Below are 22,419 nucleotides of genomic sequence, written 5' to 3' on the forward strand. Positions count from 1 at the left end.
ATATATATATATATATATATATATATACATATATATATATATATGTATATATATATATATATATATATTTATAATTACAAGTAAAGAGTAATGCAATCTATGTTTTAGATTTAACCAGACATTTATCCATTATTACAGTTTTTTTGTTCTATGGAAAATATCTACTGTTCTATTTTTTCATCTTTTTGATCTGATCTATCGCACCACTACAGATTATCCTATTGGGCAGTATATTAAAGCCTGGATCAACTGATTGATTTTGGTGTTAAAAATGCTTTACACGTAACTACTTTTAACTACAGAACTATCATTTCCCATTTTGGCAACTTTATTAATAGTTCTTCTTATTTATTCTAATATATTGTCTTAGATTATATACTAATTATATCACTAACAAGTTCTCTGTTAGTGAGATAACCTGAAACAAGCACGCCGTTAACAGTAAATCTTATAAACCCGGTTGTAATACTTATAATACCAATAAAAAGGAAACTAAACATTTTCAAAGCGAGCACAAAAACTTTAGAAACTAAATCAATGCGAACTGAAATGGAAATAAATATTTAAAAATCAGTCAAAACTAATATAAATACAAATGTATAACTCTGACCTACATCCTTCACTGTATGTGTGACACGTTTAAATAAGTATACTGCAAAAAATGGGTTTGGCAGTTTATTTGATTTGTGATACAATCTTTGACTATGCAAACTTTTGATTAAAAAAATATCCAGCTTTTAATTTTATTCAAACACGTATAACTTCCGGTCTGGGGGTGACCGGCGGTCGTACACAGTAAAGCGTGGCTGCGGCTCCTCCCCCCTCGACCCTAAAGAAGAGTCCTCCGCTGCTGCTAACTGAACTGCGGAACCACAGCAGAGAGTCAGTCCGCTGCTCGTCGATTTTCAGATGGAAGTTGATGTGTAGTGGTTTCCCCGAAGGCCTCCATGTCGAGCAGGAGCTTATGGACTGCAGCTAAGATAGCTAACGAGCGCAACCACAAGTTATTAGTTTATTTAATACTAGCTAGTTGCGTCATTTGATAGCCACCGCTAACTTAGTTAGCTAGTCTCAGTGGTATTCGACGTCAGTTTCAAAACAAAGCAGGCAAAACGGAGAAAATCAGATCCAGCTGTCACCTCCAGAATAGGTGGTGGCCAGACAAGCTAACTCGGTTGAAGTCTGTCAGTGACCTAAGATATATTACGCCACCTAGACGCTGTTTTGTACTCTCCGTTAATGGCCAATTAACGTTATTTTGCAGACCTTAAGTTGAAGAACGTTTCTGCAACCGCGTTTTAACTCAACTAATCCAGCAACTAGCGTCGAGCTACGTGGTTGCACTGATACGATCAGATTCAACTTTTCTTCTAAACTTGGAGTTAAATGTCCGAGAAGAGTTCATCGTCCAGTTCGGATGAGGATGTGGACCCGGAATCCGGTCAGCCCCTGGAGCTTGGAGGCGTCCTAAGCAAGGTAACTTTAAGTCAAACGGTGTGCACTTTAAAGTGTTGCTGCACTAGATCACCTGCTGAGCGCGTGTTGCAGCTTTGTAACTGTGTACTTCACGTCTTGTGTGTTTACAGTGGACAAATTACATACACGGGTGGCAGGACCGATGGGTTGTGTTGAAAAACAATACTTTGAGTTACTACAAGTCGGAGGATGAACGGGAGTACGGCTGCAGGGGCTCTTTGTGCCTCAGTAAGGCAGTCATCACAGTAAGTATTTAAACTGGCCACATCACAGGGAACATAGCACCTGTTCAGCATTTCAGTAAGTGAGGACTCATAAGAGGATAGTTGTTTCTCTAGTATGTCTCCCTGTTTTGATCCCATCTTTTCTTATTCATGCACATGCTCTCCATTTTCCTCTAAGATAGAAGGTGAACATTAACTTATATTGAGGCTGTGTTAAGATTACAGATCGATACTTGAGCATACCAAGGGACTATTACTTCAGTGATCATAGCGCTATCAAGTGTTCGTGGCCCTTGTTATCTACTATAAATTAGTGTTTGCCCAGGGTTTCAGATGTAAGCTTTGACCACACACTGTAGAAGTTGGACCTACATTCTTCCTATTCCGGCCTCTTGTTAGTCAGGTAAACTAAAACCTACCACCCTGGTTAAATATTCACTGATCTCGCTCTCTCTCTGATCATACCAAGTACAGAAGCCAAACAATTGGTTTTACTGTAATTTGCACAGCTGTGTTCAATAGGATTACATGATTTTTAAAAGTAGAACTTGAAAAGGTCACAGTGAGGTCCTGCTGCTTGTTGGTGTGAACATAATCAGTTCCTATGCTTGTGCAGACCTGAATGGAGCACGATTGTTTTTTTAATTGCGCTATAGTAGCCAAACCAAGAATGTACACAGTTTTATTACACATACTCACAAGTAATTAGAGCAACATGACCCAAACTATTCCCTGCCTCTATATTTTTTTTTTCCCTGAAGCGGGGTCTAAGGACTCAGGAATGCACAAACAAATCTTTGCTTCTTAGCTCCCCTGTAACAGCTACACACTGATACACAACTTCTAAATAAAGACCAACACGAGACTGTCCTCACGCAGTGGTATAATGTGCAAGAAACGTTACAGTCTAAATACTCTCACTGGAGGCAACAATCAGAAGCTCCCATTGATTATACATGCCATTGCATTCTCCCACCATTTATCAGTTTTAAAAGTTAATCTAGTATATCTTGTATTAAATATTATTAAATTAATCTGATGCACACAGATGCGTTGTAAAATGTCAAAAGAAGGAAAAGTTAAGTCTTAGTCATTGTTAGATCCTATCAGTGGACTGATGAGACTTTTTACTAATAGTGAAGAAATTTACACATTTGAAAAAAAAGCTGATGCTGTGTAGATACAGCTGTGCTTACGCAAAGGGGAAGAGAACGTTCCAGTCATAGGGAAACTGTTATAAACTTCATTGTAAAGGGAAGGTTTATGGTCTGCCTGATGCAGCAGTGCAAGATAAAGTGGATTTGTCAAAGCTATAATCACGGCTGGATGGGCACAAAGCTGCACACACCTTTATAGTGAAAATTTAAAACCGGAGCACTTTTTTCATATCCGACTGTTTCTGGTAAGGGAATACGGTAGTGCTGATTTTGTTAGGAACATCAGTAAAAAGCATTTAAGGGTCATAAAAATCCACCCCATGCTTGTGCCCATTCTAAATATACAAGTTGTGAAATGCAATACCAGCGTTAAAGCATTACTACAATGTTGCATAAAGTTTTTCAGGCTCACACTAGGTGTCCAGAGTTGTGTGTTGCTGTTGTCAGTGGCTGCAAATAAGCCAGCACATGAGCAACATTCAGCAAATCTAATTAAACTTTGGCAGCATACGATTTTGTCAGCTGACAGAGCAGCTGTATTCTGAACACTGCTGAATAGGAAAAATGGGGGTGGGGACTGAGAGAGATTCAACCCCACTGTGTCTTACTTCTTGTTGCAGATCTCTTCTCAGCTGTAAGCAAATTCCAGTTTCAGACGAAAGGAGGGGATTCTTTGTTGCACAGGTTTGAGTGCCTGAGGCAGTCAGTGGCTGGAGCTGGGTGGGGCGCATTGTAGAATGTGGAAGTGCAATAGTTGAAAGATTTGGCTGAGAAATCGACGAAAATCTTATGATGACCAGGGGTCAGGCGACAGTGTGCTGGAATAATCTGTTTTCTGTAGTGCTGCTCCACTACGGTTGTTAAGGGCTACGACAGCAGGCTCAATACATCAGCTTCTAATTAAAATTCCTCTTTATTCCTTGGCATATGCATTTCTGTGGCTGATTAAGTCCATGTGTGTCCAGAATGTGTCATTGTTAGTAATCCTTTGCCACAGACAGAGAGGTGCTAAAGCGGGATTTTGTTCTCATTTGCTCTCATTCCTTAGAAATGTTATTCATTCAGGGAAAATGTTATTGAAATTTGTATTTTGATATTCAAATTTCTGCTTACATTATTTTCTGACTCATGCACTCAAATAACTTCCCATGCGCTCTGCCTTCTCTCTGCACAGCCTCATGAGTTTGACGAGTGTCGTTTTGATGTCAGCGTGAACGACAGCGTTTGGTACCTCAGAGCCGAAGATCCCGAGCACAGACTCCAGTGGATTGAGTCGATAGAACTACATAAGGTAAGCAGTTTGGTGATTTTTCTTTCTTTGGGATATTTAAAAACAAATCTTCTTAGCTTCTTTTGACATCTTTGTTTGCCTGTTATACAGACTTTCTTGGGATTATATTATTTTTGCATGCAGCTGCATTACCATGACAGATTAATTGATGATGCTTTTAGGAAGCATGATTTCAGTTCCTGCTGTCATCAGAAATGTGTTATTTTGCTCGGTGCTTGTTGAGAATCAGAAAAGTGGTTCTTAAGCAATATTGTGTTAGCTTCTTGGTTCACAATAAATGTTTGGTCCTTTTTTTTTTTTTTTTTACGTAATCACTTAAAAATAGTTTTGCTGTCCATGTTGTTGTTTTTTTTTGTTTTTGTTTTTTCAGCATTGGAGTTGAATTTGGGGCCAAGGCTTGTTTCTTTCTCTTTTTTTCCTTTTTTTTTGAAGAACAGAGTTTTATCTATTTCCTTTCTTAGTGAACAGGGTGTGGCAGGGCAAGAATCAGACCCATACACACATACTGAGAGCTCTTTACCCTGGGAATGTGAGGAATCTGAAGAGTGACGGGTTGACGTGAGGATGTTGTTACATAGTAGGCCACTGTTTACTCTGTAAGGACATCTGGTTAATGGTATATGACATAAAGTGTGTAAAGCAAATTGGATATGTTTCAGGTAGTGTCTGAAAGGTTGTATTTAGGGTGTGTGTGTGTGTGTGTGTGTGTGCGCGTGTGCGTGCGTGTGTGTGTGTTGGTATTTTGGACCTTCAGTAGCCTGGAACTGTGTGTAACCTCGGATCACATGACTTCAGACTGTTGATACACAGATGCCCCAAGGCCTCTACTTGGAAGTGGATTGTGGGGTTAGTCAGGGACTTTAGGTTTAACTCTGAGTTTTGGGGCAAAGGTTACAAATACACTACACGCTGAACCTTATTCATTGTAACTTGTTTTTAATTATAACCTCTTTTAAATTTGCATAAAACACCACCTACTGACTGATGAATTCTCCTTAATATTGATTTACATTTCTCCAAGATCTTGTGGATCTCAGTGGGCAGGTTAAGAGAGGGTTTCTAGTTTGAAGAAGCATCTATAAAATTTGAGTGTTATCTGTTCTTAGAGGAGGTAGCAGCTCCGCTCAGCTGATCGTGTGTGTCTCACTCAGTGTCTCAGCTGATTAAAACACTTGTTGACCTTAAAAGATTTTCAAGTAAGTAATTTAAGTTAGTGTGGTTTTATACTTGTCCTTTACTTAATTCCAGTAAAGTTTAAGAGTAAGGGCAGGTTATAAATTTTAATTTCAATATATTTCTTTCTAAACCTATTCCTCAATGGTCATCTGGAGACAGAACTGTCTTTTTTATGTAAACGCGTTCACAGCTTCGTCCCCAAAAACTGTGTTGTCTGTGTATGACGATAACCACTGTAATGGCACCACACCATGTGGCGTGATAGTAGTTGTTAGGCACATGCCTGCAATATTATCTGTAAAGAGAACGGGGTGAGCCGAGCTGCATGGTGCACAGGTCCCACTAAAGGGCACTGGACCCTCATACCACCCTCATAGAGTCCGTTTCTGACACTTTGGTTAGAAATATGTACGCAAGAAATCTTCTAGAGGTCATGTTGAGGGCTGTTTGTTGTTGCATAAAGGAGCAGATGCTTATCATGCTGTGGAGTTGATGACCTTCTACAGCCCTGTCTAGATCTCTTGTTGTACCATCTTGTCTCCTCTACAGTCTTCAGACACATAGTACCTTCTGGGGGCGGTAGTATGTGTGACTGTCACTTCCTTAAGTAGCTGAACTACCTGTGTATCCTAAATAGGCTTCAGGTGCCATTTCATACTAACAGTAGTGACAAGGACACTAGACAAGGAAAAAGACCACCAGCTGCAAATCCATTCTTTTTGGGGGGGTTTTGTTGCCTCTCCGGTGCACCTGTTGTTACTTTCACTTCAACAGCATTATGCTTCCTAACTGGACAGAGTGATATTGCTGAAGTTGAATGTAGTTTAGTTGTTAACTGAATACTGTCTTTCTTTAAAGTGGTTTGTGGGAAAACATTACATCGGTGGGTCATTAATTTCATGGTCCTTGCCAAAATGATGTATAATTTAAGAGACTTGTTTTTATAGCGGTTCTTATTGTAGCCCAGTGAACACGCGCCATTCAAAAAACATTCACTTTTTCATGAATACTCATAAGCCTTGCTTCTCCACTGAAGAGTGCTGTCGGTTCACTTTGTGAGTCCTGCTGGGCGTATTTTAGTGTGGGTGTGAGTGACCTGAGGTCAGCAGTCCATTAACAACAGTGTGAGAGTATTTCGAAGTTATGTCTGAACTGTAACCCGCAGTAACCTCAGTGAGCTTAATGCAGCACCACCTCAGCATTACTGTAGTGTTTGGACTGCTCCCAATTGGAGAAAGAAGGACTTGCATCATGCAGTGTACACTATGTGTAATATTGTTGTCTGTGTTTCCAGGCTAACTAGCATACACTAACTTTTCTGCTGAAAGTCTAAAACATGTGCTATAAATATAAATATTTCATTTGTAGGTTCTTTTTCTGTTCCAGTACTCAACATTTCTTCACAACAATAGAGCACACACTTAACAGCATCTTTCCAGCATCAGTGTGATAGCAGTGCATCTCAACTGAAATCCTTGAAGGTCACCCTTTTCTTACTTTGTGGCGTTCCTTTTTTTGTGTCACTTTTATAAATTCACACAGGGCAAGTTAATAATCAGTATTTAATAACTCTTAATTTGCTTTAACGTGGGGTGACTAATGATTCCAACTTTTAAAGACCCCAAAAGTAAATGGCTATTATATGCATATCACCGTTGCAAAATTAACCTCGTCAGAGGTAAAACAGTTTTTGTGCAAATCCATTTGTGTTTTTATGTGTGGGTGTGTTTGTGTTGGTGGTGGGAAAAGTCGTGCTAAATGTGGGGACGTTAAGTGCAGCTCTCGATGAATAATACATTTGTTTAATCGCCCGTTCTCACAGCAACAAAAATCAAGAGGGACACATAAAACTCTCCTTTGCACAGAGAAGGCTGATCCATTTAGGAGCATTCAAAGGGGTGATATAAGAGGGTGTGGGGAATACTTACTGTTTTATTTGTGGGTTTGCTGCCACTTCTTTGGGATGGTTTTGAGGACTGTCTGAACTTCACTGGTCCCTTCACATCTCTTTGTAAAGGAAAGATAAAGGGAAAGAAGTAGATAGAAGTAAAGCTCCAGACAAGTATTATCCCCTGCCTGCTGCTCTCTCTCTCTCTCTCTGTCATAATATACAGTATGCTTCTTCACTCGCCCACCCATACTTTATTGGTTTATTACACAAACAGCCCCAGACAGCCTGCGTTTCGCTCTAATGCATACATGCATGCGCCCTTCATTTTTACCCTTCTCTCGCTCTTACTCTTCCATGCAAACACACACAGTCACGGTTGCTTGCTCAGTGATGGATGCCGGACATAAAGACGGACAAGAGGAAAAGGTTTCACATATCAGGGTGTGTGGTCTGTTGATGCATGTGTGCAGCGAGAGTGGAGGGCATATTTGTGTTTGTGTCTTTGAGCCCTTGTGTGTGACTGTAAAGGACTGACTGACAGGGGACTCCGTTTCGCTCTACCAAGGAATTTAGAAGACTCCTTCCTTTGACTGAGACGGTGCAGCTAGTGTCTGCCTCGCCACTGTTCGTTACGGAGGAAATGACTGCTTTTCTCTGTTCTTCCTTTGCTTCTCTTGTAGCTCTGTTCTTTTACATGATGAGCTAAGCTAAAGCCTGTATGGCTTCTCTTCTCCTCCTCCTATTCCCTTTTGTTTAATAGTGAGGTGTGTCCGGGGAAACGGGAATACCGGATTAAAGCTTCTGAACTGTCACAACATTGGGAGTGTTGGGGGAAGCGGCTGGCCATGTTGAGGCCAGCAAACCGCCGGGACTGCCGCAGTGTCCTGCTCTGCTTTGGCTGTTGGAATGGCCGGATGGTGGGCTTTTAGCACTTTGGCATGCTGCTTGCTCCCTGTCACCCATCACTAAAATCTTTAATTATGATGCCAATTTTATGGCAAAAAAATGATGTGATCCATGTTTTCCGTCATCTTCACTGCATAAATTTTATTGTGCTTGCATGTAGTGTTTTAAATTGAGATATAAGAAGAACTAGGCTCTTCACTGAACTTCACTGCATGCCAGCCTTTGTCACTATTAGTAGGAAATTAGACCTAAACTGCATAGCTGAGTGCTGACATTTATTTTTCCAAAGAAGCAATAACCTCAGATGCATCAACAGTCTCTGAGGAGTTTACAGTCATCACATTTACTCTCATTTCATCAGCATCAACATTATAAAGCCTTCAGATCAGGACGCCATTTCAGTCGTTGAGAATGAGTGGGAGTTAAGTTTGCATGGTTGTCATGCAGCTGGTCAGGTAAATGCCAGTCTCTGGTAACAAGTTGGTCTCATCATTGCTTCATTGCACTTTACTGCTTTCCCTGTTTGTACCAAATTAGCAACACTGTAAAAATAACATCTGTCATCCACACAAAATAGTAATTATATATTGTCAATCAAATGTAATAATCTGCATTAGCAACAAATGCAGAAAAGAATAAATATATTTTTATATTGAAGGCTCTAATGTTTAGAAAGCCTTCAACAAGCGGTCTGTTTCCTTCAGGTGGCGTAAATGAGGATGTCGCATTTCACTTAAAACTGGAGTTTTAGTTGGGATATTATTATATTAACATATTAAATCAACTTTTACAGTATTTAATTATTTTTGCATTTGTGTATTTGTTTTTTATTTGTTGTAAGGTATCTATAACACTTTTTGCCAAGCCTTTATTAACCCATGTAGCGCTTAAGTGTAGTGACTGGCTTTCTTAATAAGAAGTAATACATTTTCATGTTTAGTTAAAATCATTATCGCTCTAAGAAATCCATCAGCAAGTACAGTTGCTATGGCAGTTATCTGAATGTTGATATTTGTGGCTCGGCATTTACACGCTGAAGCTTTGCTGTCGGTGGGTAGAAATTTAGAAAATCTTCTTCTTCCTTTTTTTTTTTTTTTTTTCATTGTTATGTTTACATTTTGCTGACTATCCAGTGACATTTGGCCCAAGAGCAGAAGACTGTTTTAAAACAAACAGTTGCTTTGACTTTGGACTCAGTGCATTTGTATGTGCAGTCTGTGTCATTACAGTGTGCAGTTCAATGAATGTTTCTGTGGTTAGTTACGTAAAGGTGCTTTATTGTCGGTGTTTTAAATTTAAATTCGTTCTGTGGTGTTTTTTGTGTGGTGATAATGTGTGTCTTGTATGAAAAATGCAAATGTTGTAAAAAGTTAATTACATGTCAAACACTATGTGGTAGAGGGGAGGAGTAAATTTTCTCATTTTCTGTTAGTTACTTAAATCTTATCTTTGTGTAGCTTTTGAAACGGAGAAGTTATATACTGCTTTGTACCAAATACATGCTTTAATATGTCAGTTTTATCGTGTTTTGAGATTGCCTGTCCAGCTCGTTCTCACTAATGTTATATCTCGGAAACACCTTGAGGGAATTTTCTCAAATCTGACACAAATATTCGCCTGGACTCAAGTATGACTGATTAGAATTCGAGGTCACAATTCACCACAACCTTACAAAGTGTGCTTTTGGAAATAATTCAAGAATTCATAAGTGAACAGCATGTTTTTACAGCAGCCATTTTAATATGAAATTATAAACACCGGTTATACTACTCACATAAATTAAAGTGTTGCACCTAAACAGTACAAACCTTCTGTGATGTTATTATTCACCTCCTATTTTGTGTTCGAATGGCTGCTGGAAAGGTTCTTGACTAAAATTCAGACAAATATCTGCAATAAATTCATGAAGTATTGACATTTCCTAACTAAAAGGTCATGTGCAGACAGATACAGATGTAAACTGCAGCTTGACTGCTTCCAGAAGGCATGCAACTGTGAAGCAATAACCATAATGTTAATATCACAGCAATCTCTTTATTGAGTGATTGAGTTTTCTGTTGCTATGGTTTTAAACACTTAGATCGTTACCTGGTTGCCACTGTTTAGTGTCGGTTTTCTCGGTCTCTCACTGTGGGATATTACAGCAGAGGAATTCATGTGGGCGCTCTCTCAAGATTGTCACCTGATCCCTCTTCAGTTTGCTCACTGTCGTTTGGAAATTTTTCTGCATGCCAATTAGCCAGCGGAAATAGCTTGCAACCACGTCTTAATTTTGAAATCAAGTGGAAACTTGGACACAAAGCCATGACTAAACCTTAGGAAATCACCTGAGAGTCTTAAAACATATTATCACCATGGCAAAATAATGTTTCAGCACTGTTTATGCTGCGTAAGGAAAGGTGCGCATTTAAATGAGGCTTTAATAATATGGGTTATGAATTTGCTGTCTCTATGGATACTTTGACAACCGTGTGTAGCTTTGGAGATTTTTGGCTTTGTATGAACACTTATATAAAACTAAAATGTATATATTACATATTTATATAAATCTCTTTTTACTTTGCTGACTCAGTAGTCCCAGGATCAGAGTCGTCACTGCCACTCCCTAAATCCTGGTCATAAATCAGTTTTGTCATTTAAAGTGAAACGATACACTGCATGTTCTTACACACCACAATAGTCACAACAAATCCTTGTGAAGTTACTAAAGTAGCTTGAAAGTTATTTCCACGGTTACTCAGCCACAAGGTATTGGGCCTAAAGGCTGGGTTTCTGTATGTCTCTTTGTCAGCCTCGGCCAGTCTCTGCAGACTGTGAGGGAGTGTTTCTGTGTAGGTGTGGGTCCTGCTCGGGTCCAGCTCAGCATTAGTCAGGAACTGAGCTCCCTATGTCTAGCTTTGATGATCACCAGGTTTTCTTATTATATTGCAGTTTGTTTAATGTTTTATGTGCCTTTTTACTGATCTTTTGTTCCTTCCTCCTTGTCTCTTCACCTTTTTGTTTTGTGTCTCTCTTGCTGTCCTCCCACATTCCCACGCACCTGCAGGCTGAGTCCGGTTACGGTTCAGAAACGAGTCTGAGGCGTCATGGTTCCATGTTGTCTCTCACCTCAGCAGCTAGTGCCTTGTCTTCCACATCCACATCCTCCTTCAAGGTAAATCATAGTCATCAGTGACTGAGTTGAAGGATCTGGTTAAGCGAGACATCTTTTTCTTTTTTGTTTTTTTTGTTTTTTTTCCAGTCTTTTATATTATTTTTTTTTTCTGTTTGCATATCTTCGTCTTCTTCTCCCCCTGCTCAGAAGGGGCACAGGTTGCGTGAGAAACTTGCAGAAATGGAAACTTTCCGAGACATCCTGTGCAGACAAGTGGACACCCTGCAGAAGTACTTTGATTCCTGTGCCGATGCCGTTTCCAAAGATGAATTTCAGAGGGACAGAGGTACACCGGTTATTGAGCTTGCATAGCATCAGATTTACTTCAAAAATAGATTTACATTTGTTTTGAGTTGCCTCTGTTTGTAAAACAGTGATCTCTGGAGCAGTGTGGGGGAGTTGGCTTTGTTGTTTACTGGCAAAGCAAAGCAGAACATTTACAGAGATCTTTTTTTTTTTTTTTTTTTTTTAATCTGTTTCAGCAGTATCAGAGTAGGTACTGCTTATTGAGAAAGGATGCAGAAATCAATAACTTAACAAGACATTGTGTGGGTTTAAATTTGCTGTCAGTTTTTTTTATTTATACTATGTTTATTGAATTTATATTACAATGCAGACACAATCCTAATTGTTTTATTTGATATTTGATGTGTTACCTACAATTATGTGGACGTGTATTGATGATTCAGGGGCATGGAATAGGTTTTAAAATATTAAGTTATACACTAATAACTATGCAGGGCAGGGAGATGAAGCTATGACTGCGTGTTGTTTTCTAACTAGTAGAGGACGATGACGACGACTTTCCCACTTCTGCGAGACCCGACGGCGAATATAATCACAACAATAATGGCAGCAAAGAGAAATGTGAGTCTATCTGTATATACTCTGTGACTCTCCATTGCATTACTTGGCTTGATTATAACACAATTGTTTATTTTTGTTCTTGCTTTCTCTCTTCCTCTCTGTGCCAGTGTTTTCTCCTGCCAGTCCTAAAGGTATTAATGGGATAGACTTTAAGGGTGAAGCCATCACTTTCAAAGCCACCACAGCAGGCATCCTCTCCACTTTGTCCCACTGCATCGAGCTGATGGTGAAACGAGAAGACAGCTGGCAGAAAAGACTGGACAAGGTATGACTTTGGACTAAGAGTAAAGTTTCCTCAATGGGCGTGTCTGCAGCCACTGCTGTGGGTACTGCTGCTGACTGAGGAGCTGAGTGTTGCTTCAATTTCCCTTAAAGAGCTCGATGTTATCTTTTGGGCTCTGTCTCTAAGGTTGTGATGCAACACTCGGTTGTCTAGACTTGATAGTTACAGCATTGCCACATTTATAATTAAAAAGGTGCAGTGGTTGTTTTGGAAAGGTTACAGGGTGATTGTGTATTCAATACATAGCTTTGACTAAATAGTGCAGACTTGATTCTTTTGGAGTTATTAGTTTTGATGTGCTTTTCTTATTTCTTTTAGTCCTTTTTTTTTCCTTCAGTCTGTTTGTCTTCTATTAAATGGTTCATTATTCTGGGATTCTGCTCTTGCACTTTATATTCTATGGGAAATATTAAGGTCTCTTAATGGAATAAATTGCTTGGAAGATTTTTTTTTTTTTTTTTTTTTTTTTTTTTTCCTCCAAGCACCTGCTGTAAATGCAAGGCAATTGTCATTCTGTCCGAAAGGAGACTGGAGACTATGCTCAGGCAGCAAGAACAATCATTTCAGCTGTCCTTATAATCCAGCTATCCACTGGAAAGGTTTAATGTAAACCTGCTACCAAGCATCATTGGCAAATATGGGTCAGTAAATGTATGAATAAGTCAGAGTTCCCATAAAACACTCATATTCATTTATATTCAGTTAGTAGCCTGTGTCTTTAAAGGAATGCTCTTCAGAGCTCATCATATAACCCGACCTTGTCAAACCAGTTTTTTTTCCCTCCCCTGTGTAAGGCAGGTGTGCTCCTGCCCAGCCCTCAAAGCTGGGAAGCCTTTTACAGTTAGAATACCTGAGTGAAACTACCTCAAAGTTATCAGTGTTTGGTGATGTATATTAGCAAACACTCAGGACACACCTCACCTCATGCTTGAAGTTTACATTTGAAGATGAGTATTCGGACTTCAAAGCAAAGTTTGCCAAAGCGAACGCTACAAAGGAGGACGACAGAGCTGCTCAAACACCAGACACAAAAATGGATACCTCTGCAGACCCACGGCCATTTCTTTACAGTAGGTCTCTGTATGTCAGGGTCCTGGTTGTACACAACTTACTCCAGTATCACATTCTGGTTATTTTGTGTTTTCTGGAATATATCTACGTCTCTTTGCACTTTTTTCAGTTTCTTTGACTTTGTGTCTTATTTTTCTGCATTTAATAGTATCTCTTTAGAGCTTAATTGTTTTGTATTATAGATCAGCCTGATTGATTCAGATTGCTTTTTTTTTTTTGTAATTGCTGTATATCAAAACTGTGTCTTAATGATCTTTTTTGCTGCAGCTAAAATTGTTAGACTGTATTTTTATTCATTTTCTTTCGCAGACAGGTGATTTATTGTATTCCTGTTATTTTAAGTGATCGATTTTTATTATAACAGTGACACTGGAATATAGTCCAACTTCTTTAGTTCTCAATTATATACAAGCAGTCATTTAGATTATTTGTGTGAAATGACAGTTTTTGGGCCTGGCAAATAACATTATAGACACACAGGTAACATATTTAATACTTGTTTAACACATGGCTGAATAATGGGGTAGTTTACTTCACTTTTATGATTTTTTTTTTTTTTTTTTTTTTTTTTAAATCACCTGTCGTGTTTTAAATTTAAACATAGTGTTTGGTGTGACAGGAAATGTTTCCACACACACTCCTGACAATGTTATGAGAATGAGGCTGGGACATTGTCTGAAGTAAGACATAACACACAACAGGAAACAGTGTATTTCTGTCCCCACACTATTGGAAAAACTCTGTTTGGTTTTGGGGAGGAAGTTGGCTTGTATAAAAAGGACACAGGAGACCTCTCTCTTGCTGTGAATTAAACAGGCAACTCATGTGCTTGGCTGGAAATCACACATTTTTTTTCTAGCAGGTTAAAAACTGTTTAAAGTAGAATCGGACTGCAGTGGACGGTTGTGTTGTTAGATGCCCTTCTGCCGGATGACGTCAAGAAAAGTTTAGGGCTACAGTGCCGGTTCAATGGGTGTCTGTGTTTACACGCTCTAAGTTTTTATTTAAAGTTTCAATACAGCTGAACTAATCATAACAGCATCCTGTGTGTGTATGTGTTTATGCAGGAGCTGGAAAAGAGGAGGAAAGTGGAAGATGCCTACAAGTCTGCTGTGGATGAACTGAAGAAAAAGTCACACTATGGAGGCCCAGACTACGAGGTACAATGAAATCAGATAAGCTAAACGGATTAGATAAAATCTAGATGACGGCAGTAAGAAGATTTCCTGATGTTGCACATCCCTGTTGTTTTTAATCTTGGGTGAGGCTTTTCTCACAGGAATCACGAATTCTGACATTGTGTGCTTGTTATTGTTTGTTCACAGGAGGGGCCCAACAGTCTGATCAATGAAGAGGAGTTCTTTGATGCCGTGGAAGCTGCACTGGACAGACAAGACAAGATAGAGGAGCAGGTGTGATGAAGACCTAAATGTGCCTCGCAAAGTCAGGACATGTTTTTTAAAACATGAATCTTTAATAAATTAATCTATAAACAAGTGTCTGTTTACTGTTTCCCTCAGTGCCAGTCAGAGAAGGTCAGGAAACCTCGACTAACTCTGGCTTCTCCTAGTGATGCCTACTCCACCATCGGTACACACAGATTTGCAAACAAGGTGCGCAGCATATTTTTATTTTCACTATACCTTTCACCCTATTCCTATCCCACTGTGTTGTAATTTAAGGCTACAAGTTGCTGCTCTTTTCTTTGCCTGATCATTCCTGTAAAAATCAAAGTCAGCTTACAGCCGGTGTGAACTGCCTACTTGGTGCTGACTCCTGAAAAATTACTCATGATGTGGCCATGCGTCATCTTAACTGTTTATCATCTTAATTGTTTGGCAATCATTTTGTGCTCACTGCAGTGTTTTTCAAGGGCTAACGTGATGGCTTCATATGAAATCCTACTTTAGCAGGTTGTGGTTGTTCTCCTCTGCTCTGCTGCTGTGGTGTCTTTTTCAGTTTTTGTTGTTTATTCCATTCTTTTCAACCCTCTCTCTGCTATACAGCCCTATAGCCACTCTTCTTCCTTGTCCTCGATCGAGCTAATCAGTGCTTCAGATGACATTCACAGATTCAGCCCCCAGGTACTGTGCTTGGTCAGCTAAGAGCAGCCTGCTGCTTTCCATGACAATCAGAGAGCATGAGCAAACGGCATGTCTACTAACCACTCACTCCAGGTTTTCACTAATGTTCCTGTTTTGTTTTTTTGTTTTTTTGTTTTTTGAGGATTATAGTATACTAGTGTTTATACATTGCTCTACATTGACCCATGAGGGGGGGAAAAAAAACCTACCCAGTCAGAGTTGAAATTTCCCGAGAGAGCAGGTTGAGTTGTCCTTAACACAAAGTAGGTCTTCTGTGCATGTTAGGAATTTGGTTCATTTCCACCTCCTCCTTTCTTCACTGCACACTTCTCCTTCCACAGCATGAACAGGCATGAATCCAGGCTAGCTTTGCACTATATTTTTAACTCATTGTTGAGATGTTGAATAACACCCCAAGCAGTATCAAGTGCCTAATATTTATTTGGCTACTGCTTTGTGGATAATGTATTTGCTTAAGACATTCCTGTGATTCTGACACACCAGTAGTTTTCCTTATGCCTCCTATGTTGTTAAACAGTAGCAGCACAGGTGGAAGGTGTGTTGATTGGTCAGGGCTGTAAATCATTACACCTGAGCATAGGAACCCTAAACGCAGTAAACTCAGTTCCTCTCTAACTGTGCCTTGTCGGTAAAAACAGGAGAATACTGTCTAACATATCATTAAATTAATATCTGACTCTTAGGTGGAGGAAACTGTGCAGAATCACATGGCTTACTCCATCCAGGAGGTGGGGGGTGATGCCAACTGGCAACTGGTTGTGGAAGAAGGAGAGATGAAGGTGAGGAGAGAGAATGCTGTGAATATTTAAATCTCATTGATTTTTTTTTTTAAAAGGTACTACGGTGATTTAAAACTTTTAAAAGCCTGAAAAAATCATCTTAGTTTTTAGTAACGGGTGAAGTTGTGTTTATAATATTCTGTCTGTGGTGCTGTGTAACAGGTATACAGGAGGGAAGTGGAGGAGAACGGCATCGTCCTGGATCCCCTCAAAGCGACACATGCTGTGAAGGGGGTAACTGGACATGAGGTCTGCCACTACTTCTGGGACACTGCAGTCCGATTGGACTGGGAGAGTAAGATCTGTGTTTTAGTACAACATATTATTACTATTTGACTTTCCTTGTGTTGTTGCCATGACCTGATGTGAACTCTCCCTCCCACAGCCACCATTGAAAATTTCCACGTTGTGGAAAAGCTCTCTGATAATGCCATCATTGTGTACCAGACGCACAAGGTATACTGAGTGCATGGTGCCTTTTCATCAGTAGCATTAAACGACCTGTTTTTGATCGATTTGCCTGAATTTTGTCTTTCATGTTTTAGAGAGTGTGGCCTGCCTCCCAGAGAGATGTACTCTATCTGTCAGCCATCAGGATGATTCCACCAAGAAATGAAAACGAACCCGACACATGGCTGGTCTGCAACTTCTCCGTGGACCACGATGACGCCCCTGTAAGATTAACATTCTGAGGCTTACATTATCTTGTTTTCCATCATGTGTTCGTATAACCGCCCAGCTCTCTGATACCATTCAGTGATTGAGTGTTGTTAAAAATGTTGTTGTGCCTACACTCTGACACAGTGAGTGATTACATATCAGGCGCATTGAAATCTTGGTATGTTTCTGAATGGTGAAACAGTCCAAATATAACACTAAGTTAGCAGTGCCAAGAGAAGTGAGGACTTTGTGAGACAGTCTCACAGTTACTGCCTCGATTCTGCTGCTATAAACACACAAGTAAGTTTCCAGGATAAATTTCCAACTCCGGGAGCCATTTGCTGTCATAAACACGCTCTTTCCTGGCAAATGTTGAGATGCTTAATCTGTCTGTCTGTGCCTGCCTGCAAAACACTGGAGTACAGTATCTACAGCATTATATACTGTGGTTAGTTTTCAATGATAAGGAACTTGTACCTACAAACAGAAAGCAAATTGGGACAATAGATTTTCACTGTTAGATTCTGAAATCAACACTTTGTGTCCCTCTATGAAATCTGTCTTAGTAAGTCTTTTCTGCATATATTATGTTAGTATGCACTCTAATGTAAATAGAAAGTAGATTGTTGGCAGAGAGTTATTAGGTCTGGATTTGAGGTTTAGTGCATTAACTGTGTTGTTGTCAGACAAAGACTGTTTTGAGCATGTTTGTGTTTGTTTACATCAAAGTACTGTGTTTAGTTCATTAAAGCATTTACAAACATCGTAGTTTTTTTAAACAAGGCTTTTTTGGGCGAAACAGAAGAATAGCACTAACTTTACTCACCCTGTCAGTTCATCTACAGTAAGAGTTCTGTTAGCTCGGGGGGTTGTTTGTATTTTGTTTTTCATTATTATTATTTTTGTATTTGTCTATTTTAACTTTCAGCCCACAAACCGGTGTGTTCGTGCCAAAATCAATGTTGCCATGATCTGCCAAACGCTGGTCAGCCCACCAGAGGGTGACAAAGAAATAAGCAGAGACAACATCATGTGTAAGATCAACTATATTGCCAATGGTAAGTACCTCTGAAGATCATCTGGTTTTGATCTTAGCATATGTGCCTGAGGCAATATCAACGGCCAACAAAACAAAACCTGTGTAGCAACAACAATCCTGCTATAATGCAACCTACTGTAACCACTACCACAACAACAACAATTATTTCCCATTTTATTTTAGTAGTAGTAGTAGATGTGCGTTCTTGAGCAGGGAGGTTTCCAGTGCTGTGAGATTTCAGTCCATTACAGTGTAGTGTGTTGCTGATTGTGACTGTGGTCCCAGCGGCCTTCAGATCACTAATAAGCTCCTTCAGTTTAGTTTTGGGCTGATCCATCACCTTTCTCGTGGTCATCTTCACATCATGAGACATAATCTTGGAGCTCCAGCCTGAGGATGACTGTTGGTGCGATTATTCAGAAATGGAGAAAAGTATAACCATCAGTCACCGAGCTTCTTGTTGATGGTCTTGTAGACCATTCCAGCCTGTCTGCAGGTCTAAGATCTGGTCCTTGATACCCTTTGACAGCTCTTTGGTCTCACCTGTGCTAATGGAGAGGCTGGAATGGAAGAAACTGATTTTGTGGTCAGGTGTGCTTTATACACCTAACAAGCTGCTTTCTGTAAATGAATGACTGATTGATTGTTATCAGTGTGGGAGCCAGAAATCTGTGTGGATTGTAGAGGATCAAATACTTGCCAGTCAATGACATGCAAAATGATCTACAACATTTATGTAACATGTTTTTCTAGATTTTTTTTTTTTTTTTTGCTTGATATTGTGTCTCTCTCCATCAAAATGAAACTACCATAAAAGTTATAAATTGTTTGTTTCTTTGTAAGTAATCAAACTCAAGTTCATTATTTCCCCACTTTTTATGAAAAAAAACACTAGGCAATAAATGAGAAAATCACACATCGAATGTTTGAACTGGCACATATACATATGTCAGCTGGGTTGATCCTCGGATTCAGTTTAAATGGTTCAGACAAAGAAATTATAGTTGATTTACATATTCAGATCACAAAAGGCCTTAAAAGGAAAATTATGTATCAAGTAGTTTCAGTGCATCTGGATCTAATGTGACAATCTTCAGCTCGGTAACATCTTGTGTCACAAGTGAAAAATGAATATACACTTTTATCCTCATTCGAAACAATCTGATATCAGCATTGTTAAACTTTGTAGAGCTGCTGTGACACATGGATCACACAGTCTGGGTTTCTTTGAAATTTCAGTCCAGACTGCACCTTCTCTAAGAGGTTGTTACATAAAGCAGCGCTGCAGGGTGAATCTTGAGTCAGTTTATTGTCGGGGATGCTGAGCAGTTCAAAGGATGTTCCTTTAATAAATCTTAAATTTCCTTCTCCCACTAGAGGGCACCTCTACACAGCTACAGCTCTCTGTGCACTGAATCACTGAGTTATTGTTAATTGTTTTATCATAAGGCAGCAGGAACACGTTGGTTTTTGTTTTCATCTTTGTCTTTGTTTCCCCCCCCTCCTCACTCCTGTGGGACTGCAGTAAACCCCGGAGGCTGGGCTCCAGCATCAGTACTCAGAGCCGTGGCCAAGAGAGAATATCCCAAGTTCCTCAAACGCTTCACCTCCTACGTCCAGGAGAAAACTGCTGGGAAGCCCATCCTTTTCTAAATTCAAACGGGTAACAATTGCCACAGAAACATACTGTTATTAGCAGCTGGATCTTCTATACTTAGTTGTATTTGTATTCTTTTGTTTTGTATCCCGACTTTATTACACTGTTTGAGATATCTTCTGGTTGATGTCGTGTGTTATTGTGAATCATGAAAAAGCCAGTCGATCTATAGACTTACTTCAATTTATTCTTTGTATTCTTTTAATCCTGCTCATTTCAGCTTTCAGAGGTGCCAAGTTCACCTGCTGGGGAGACTGCATTGTTGAAGTGACTGTTGAAGATCACATGACCATTCACGTGTCACCACACCATCAGGACGTGCTGCTTGAAGATGAGACTGCTTTTGGCCCTAATGGATCATTAGTTATCATCTTAGATTGTAACCTGTTGGTCATGGGTTCGTTTGTACGTAAGCTCAAACATTTCCTAAGCAGTCTTCAAATTGTTACCGATAATTTGCTTTTTGTTTTTTATTTGTTTTTTTGTTAGGTTTTTTGTAAATTGTTTTGTACATTTACTATGATTAAACATTTCTTGAACTTTTGGGGGTTTTTGCTCTAATCACTAGTATTACAGCTACTTTTTTGCTGCTGCTAAAGTAACTACCATGAAAGGAAGGAGAACAGATACTTAAAGCGAAAGCACAGATGAGGTGTGGTACACTATTTCCTCTTTCTTGCCTTCTGCTGACCCTCTTGTGACGACTGTTTGTAGTTTGATGGGGGGTCAGAGCCTAAAGCTTTGAAGTCTTTACATTTCTAGATTGTTCTAAAGTAGCTTTCAGAGAGCACCGTGGACACAATGTATTGTACAGATAAAACAGTAAGATTTCAAATAGATTATCAATTGTGAGAAATGTGAATTGACTCTTAAATGCTTGAATTTGATGACAGAAATGGGCAGATGAGATACAACAAGGGTGATGAGGAGCACTTACTAAGTCTAATTGACTTGTGTTGGACAATATTTTCAACTATCCAGATGACGTTGTTAGATAGATGCTAAGTTGCGGTATTTGCATGTATTTGTCAGTCAGCATGCTGTTGCTGACAGATATTTGCAAAGGACCGGCCCTAGTGTCTGGTTTGAAGATTCCTCTCTTTCTTTGAGAGCTGAATGGATACATTTTGTACCCTCTAGGTTTTCTCTCTCGTCTCTATTTTCAGACCCTGGTGAGGCAGGGAAAAGAAACTCTTTCTGTTCACTCAAGAGTGTCGGATTTATAAACAACTCCTGCTGCTTTTAAGCGGGATTGTTATTAAATGTTAACTAGGATAATCCTTTCATAATGTGTTCCCTATGTTCTCAGTCACATGCTGATTTTACATTTCAGTTGCCACACTACCGTGCAGTGGTTTCCTGCACTTTGACTGATAAACTACCCCCAGTATGCCTTAGATGCCAGGAGTTCTGGCTTTCTCTACTGTTCAGCCACCAGACGTGCATTTATCAACACTGAAATCAAAGTGGGGCTGGGGTTGGGAGGGGTAGGGTCAGCATTTCACATCATCTTACCTCAAGGTTTCAATTTGGACTGTGTTCAGTGCCATCAATAGTTGGGAGTTTAGCAATCAGTAGATCTGCATGGTTTGAAAAAAGAGTTTTGAGGTTAGGAGAGATCTGGATAATTGTTTTGCCGATAATGATATGAGCGGTGTCAGCTGAAGAATGCATTTAGTGTTTTTAATTTTGATATTTTTGTCAGTAATCTACACACTTTGTATATTTCTAAGTTGTACATCAGAAGTGTTATTTGCACTAAATGTATTGCAATTTGACAATGTTCTGTAAATTAAAATTAATATACAAAAAACTGTAAGTGTATTGTTTTTTTTTGTTGTTGTTTTTTTTTTAAGTTTTTTTTTATGTTATTACAAATAAAGACCTGGAATCAGCAAAATTGCACTTTATTGTGTCACGGAAGATCTTGAACTTGATTAAAAGCATCTCCATCAGCGTAGGTGTTCCACAGGGATCCATTGTTGGACCTATTTTATTAACATTTTAAGTGTGGGTGTGTGTATAATCTATATGTATGTGTATATAATACATGTGTTTTTACTATCAGCTACATTCACATGCATTCTCTCAGCTGCATCACATCTGTGTAATTTATGTAGAGCGTTTACATTTTCACACCACCTTCCAATGTCAGGTTTACCAAAGTAGCCCTAAATTAAGTTTTGCTTGTTACCAAAATATTTTTTGTTGGCTATTCCACCAGAATATACTTAAATATTATTACTGCATTCCTGAAAAGCACTCATTTTAGTGGTTGTGTGTGATACTTGATTTCTGACTTCTCAGAGACGTCCAGCAGCTTCAAATATGGGTAAAAAGCTTGAATTAAGTTCAGTTAATGTAGTCATTTTTATTTTAAGCAGGGTTTTTTTTTTTTTGACAGATTTCGAAAATATTTTTCTTGTTTTTATAACAGGTAGTTAATTTTTTTTTTTCTTTAACTTTCACCTGTGTTCTGTATTTTACTTATTCATCAGTCCTTATATACAATCATGGCAACATTAGAAAGAATAACTACTGACATCTAGCGGTGAATACTTTACACTACATACACTTTAATGGAAGTTAGCTCCGTCGTTGGGCCGCCTGCTGAAAATGCAAATCAAATCGATTCCAAAGGAAAAAGAGACTGGAGCCTGTGTTCAGGCAGCTAGAAAAACAG

At 39.2% G+C, this 22,419-nt stretch overlaps 1 protein-coding gene across 5 annotated transcripts; it reads left to right on the top strand.

The window, feature by feature from the left end:
- Nucleotides 1-791: 791 nt before the first annotated feature.
- On the top strand, nt 792-21,117 carry cert1 (ceramide transporter 1). 5 transcript variants are annotated; one of them, XM_019365878.2, is made up of 18 exons: nt 792-1,476; nt 1,587-1,721; nt 4,032-4,148; nt 11,168-11,275; nt 11,423-11,561; nt 12,062-12,142; nt 12,250-12,407; nt 14,564-14,656; nt 14,822-14,908; nt 15,017-15,109; nt 15,503-15,580; nt 16,285-16,380; nt 16,543-16,675; nt 16,766-16,836; nt 16,926-17,054; nt 17,969-18,098; nt 19,605-19,742; nt 19,957-21,117. In XM_019365878.2, exons 1-17 carry the CDS (start codon nt 1,387-1,389, stop codon nt 19,730-19,732), a joined length of 1,866 nt encoding a protein of 621 aa, XP_019221423.1. In that variant the 5' UTR covers nt 792-1,386; the 3' UTR covers nt 19,733-19,742; nt 19,957-21,117. The 5 variants fall into 5 exon arrangements, with proteins under 5 accessions (XP_019221423.1, XP_019221422.1, XP_019221424.1 ...); XM_019365877.2 differs by having other exon boundaries at nt 793-1,476; nt 12,059-12,142; XM_019365879.2 differs by lacking the exon at nt 15,503-15,580 and having other exon boundaries at nt 794-1,476; nt 12,059-12,142.
- The last annotated feature ends 1,302 nt before the right edge of the window (nt 21,118-22,419 follow it).

The sequence above is a fragment of the Oreochromis niloticus genome, linkage group LG12 (assembly GCF_001858045.2).
Source record: "Oreochromis niloticus isolate F11D_XX linkage group LG12, O_niloticus_UMD_NMBU, whole genome shotgun sequence".
NCBI classification, from domain to species: Eukaryota; Metazoa; Chordata; class Actinopteri; order Cichliformes; family Cichlidae; genus Oreochromis; species Oreochromis niloticus.

What these genes read in the sequence shown, in the direction of transcription:
- cert1 (XM_019365877.2), top strand. Translation starts at nt 1,387, where the DNA reads ATGTCCGAGAAGAGTTCATCGTCCAGTTCGGATGAGGATGTGGACCCG. An exon ending in TTGTGTACCAGACGCACAAG is followed by an intron (nt 16,837 to 16,925) that starts GTATACTGAGTG and finishes TTCATGTTTTAG; the next exon opens with AGAGTGTGGCCTGCCTCCCA. An exon ending in TGGACCACGATGACGCCCCT is followed by an intron (nt 17,055 to 17,968) that starts GTAAGATTAACA and finishes TTTAACTTTCAG; the next exon opens with CCCACAAACCGGTGTGTTCG.